The 3160-nt window shown below is 44.5% G+C and overlaps 1 gene segment (V, D, J or C); it reads right to left on the bottom strand.

Moving 5' to 3' along the window:
• Positions 1–1613: 1613 nt before the first annotated feature.
• LOC107522465 (T cell receptor beta variable 20-1-like) lies at positions 1614–2448 on the bottom strand. The segment is given in 2 exon segments: positions 1614–2047; positions 2358–2448. Coding segments are annotated over 2 exon segments (465 nt in total).
• Positions 2449–3160: the final 712 nt, after the last annotated feature.

Raw genomic sequence — 3160 nt, 5'->3', positions numbered from 1 at the left:
GGAGGCACTCCACATGAGTGCCAGCACTTTTGACAATAAAATTTCTGTAAGTTGACGTTTCTTCAATATTATTATTCTACAGGAGGAAAACAATGTCCAATTCCCAAACTAAAATACACTCTAGCTGATTCTATCCCATGTATTGCTTTTGCTATCATATTTTTTTTTAAAAAAATGAAAGTCTTTAGCATGGGGAACAAAGATAAAATGCATTTCCCCATGTTTTGTTTAAGGAATTCTACATTTTTAGGTTATGTATTAAGTTGTATATATATTTGCTACCAGGATTATTGCTGGGGCCTAGTGCAAGCATTAAGAACCCATCACTTTAGGGGGGATTTTTCCCTCTTTTTACATCTTCTATTTTATATTTTATAGGACAGAGATAAATTAATAATGTAGAGAGAGAGAGAGAAGAAAAGAGAGAGAGAGAGACACCTGAAGACCTGCTTCACCTCTCATGATGCATGCCCCCTGCCTGAAGTCCTGTGGAATAGGACTTCACACCCTGGTCCTTGTGCGTGGTATATTTTACACTTCACCAAACATGCCTTCTGCTTCACCATAGAGCATTAGAGCCTTTGACTCCCCTTATTACTGCTCCTTCCCCCTTACAAGACCCCAGATCTGCTTCCTTTCTTGCCCTCTTAACCGCATAAATCAAAATACTGTATAGACTTATTATCTTTAAAATTTTTTGCCTCCAGGGTTATCCCTGGGGCTCAGTACCAGCAAATGAATCCACTGCTCCTGGCAACAATGTTTTCCCCATTTTATTAGACAGGACAGAGAAAATGAGAGAGGAGGAGGAGACAGGGAAGGAGAGAGAAAGCTACCTGAAGACCTGCTTCAAAACTTGTGAAGTGTCTCCACTTCAGGTGGGGAGCTGGTGGCTCAAACCAGGATCCTTGCATGGGTCCTTGTGCTTTATACTATGTGCATTTAACTGGGTGCACCATAGCCTGAGCCCTTGTGTAGACTCCATGAGTGACTATCTCTGCAAAATTGATAACGGTCCTCTTGGTATCAAGGTCCTTGGATAGTGATGAGAATTGAATAGTTTAGGAGAGTCAAGTGTAGAATTTATCACAGGAACACATTGTTTCATGGAAGGGCATTGAGATCTAAAGAATCCTGAATGATTTATCAATAATATATATTGGGGTTGGGTGCTGACTCACCTGTTTGAGTGCACAGGTTCAGGCCCTGCAGAGGTAAAGCCTTTCATGTACTGAAGCAGTGCTGCATCTTTCTCTCTCTCTCTCTCTCTGCCCCCCCTCCCTCTCCATCTCCCCCTCCCTCTCCCTCTTCCTCTCCCTCTCCCTCTCCCTTTCTCTCTCTCCTCCCTTCTTTTCACTTTCTGGCTGTCTATCTGACAAGTAAGTAAATGTAATTTAAACATAATAATACATGAGTGTGATATATTGCTGCAGAATAATCAAATTTTGAAATTGCAGACCAAGGAATCCTGGCCACCTTATATGCCTACCTTAATTCCCACATCACCTAAAAAAGTTACTAGAGACTCTGCCTTCTAACATGCCAACTCAGATATATTCCTTCCATCACCTCACTTCTCTCTCTCCCTCCCCCACTCTCTCCACACAGGTGTCTCAGTCAGAGAAGCTGTGGTTTTGATCCTCCACCTCCTTCCTCAAGGCTCCCTGGCTTTTGGGGTGAGGAAGGAGGGAGAGCTGTTTTATATGTTCTTGTCTGGGTCTCTGCTCTCTTCCCCGCTCTGTGCTACTGGCACCACAGAAGTAAAGGCTGCTGTCTCCAGGAAGCAGGTTTGTCAAGGTCATATTTGTAACTGTTTGACTTTGGCGATTTATGGAAAACTTCTCCTTGTGAAAACCTTCCTCATACGTGGCACTGGAGCCCTCATTGGAAGTTGCTATCAGTGCGAGGCCCTCTGTAGGAAACTGACGGTACCAAAACACAGTTGGGACAAGAATGTCCACTGTCGTGCACTGGAAAGTCACAGATGTTCCACTCTTGCAGAGAGCCCTGCTTGGATGCTGAAGGACATGAGCACCAAGCCCATAACCTGGAGAAGCAGAGACCAGGGAGATGAAATAACCAACAGGACAATCAGGCACAACCACTCTCTGAAAAGTAATACATTTCACATCCTCACCATTTTCTCAGCTCCCAGGATTTTCAGAAAACTTCCTGTCAGACTCCTCCCAAGGATTCTAGTGCCCTAGATTACAGACTGACTACTCTTCCAGAAAGCACAGATATCCCATTCTCCTTTTGGCAGCATCCTCTCTCTCTCTCTCTCTCTCTCTCTCTCTCTCTCTCTCTCTCTCTCCCTCTTCCCCCCCCTCCACACACACAGAGAATAAGACTCTTACTGGGTCCCAGAAGCAGCAGTAGCATCAGCATTTTTAGCAGTCACTCCACACAGACGTTCTGCATGGTGTAAACTATTCATCAGTCCCCCATCCACAGCTGGAGAGGTGGGTGGTGATTGCATGAGGCTAGGTGTACTCAGCTCCGCCCCGTGGTGGTGATGTTTGCAGGCTACAGGAAAGCTCTATACCTCTTAAGAGTTACACCCTGCTGAAAGAGACCCAGGGGATGTTCTTCACTTTAGAGACGATGCATAAGACAGAGATCATTGAAATGACTTAAACAAGTTATGTTGTGAAGTAGATGGCATTAGCACAAAGACCCTTACAGTATAGTAAGCATTACTATGACTGCCCTTCCCTACCCTCGAAGTGTCCAATAGCTTCTAATCATTATTCACTTGATGAGGTAATCTTTTTTTTTCTTTTGTTCATTTATTACTGAGTAGAGACAGAGAGAAATTCAGAGGGGAGGGGAAGAATGGAAGAGAGACAGACACCTGCAGCCCTACTTCACCACTTGTGAAGCTATCCCCCTGCAGGTGGGGACCAGGGACTTGAACCTGCGTCCTTATTCACTGTAATGTGTGCTGTTAACCAGGTGCACCACTGTCTGGCCCCTTCTTTCTTTTTTTCTTTTTCTTTTTTTTTTTTTAATGCCTCTTGGTTTATCTGCTGGGGGGGGGGGGCTTGATGCCAGCACTAAGAATCCACTGCTCCTAGTGGACATTTTTTTCATTTTATTGGATAGGACAGAGAGAAATTGAGAGGGGAGGGGAAGATGGAAACAGAGAGAGACAGAGGCA

The sequence above is a fragment of the Erinaceus europaeus genome, chromosome 8 (assembly GCF_950295315.1).
Source record: "Erinaceus europaeus chromosome 8, mEriEur2.1, whole genome shotgun sequence".
In the NCBI taxonomy this organism is placed as follows: Eukaryota; Metazoa; Chordata; class Mammalia; order Eulipotyphla; family Erinaceidae; genus Erinaceus; species Erinaceus europaeus.
The sequence above is the reverse complement of the archived record's forward strand: the minus strand, read 5'-3'. Positions and strand labels throughout refer to the sequence as shown.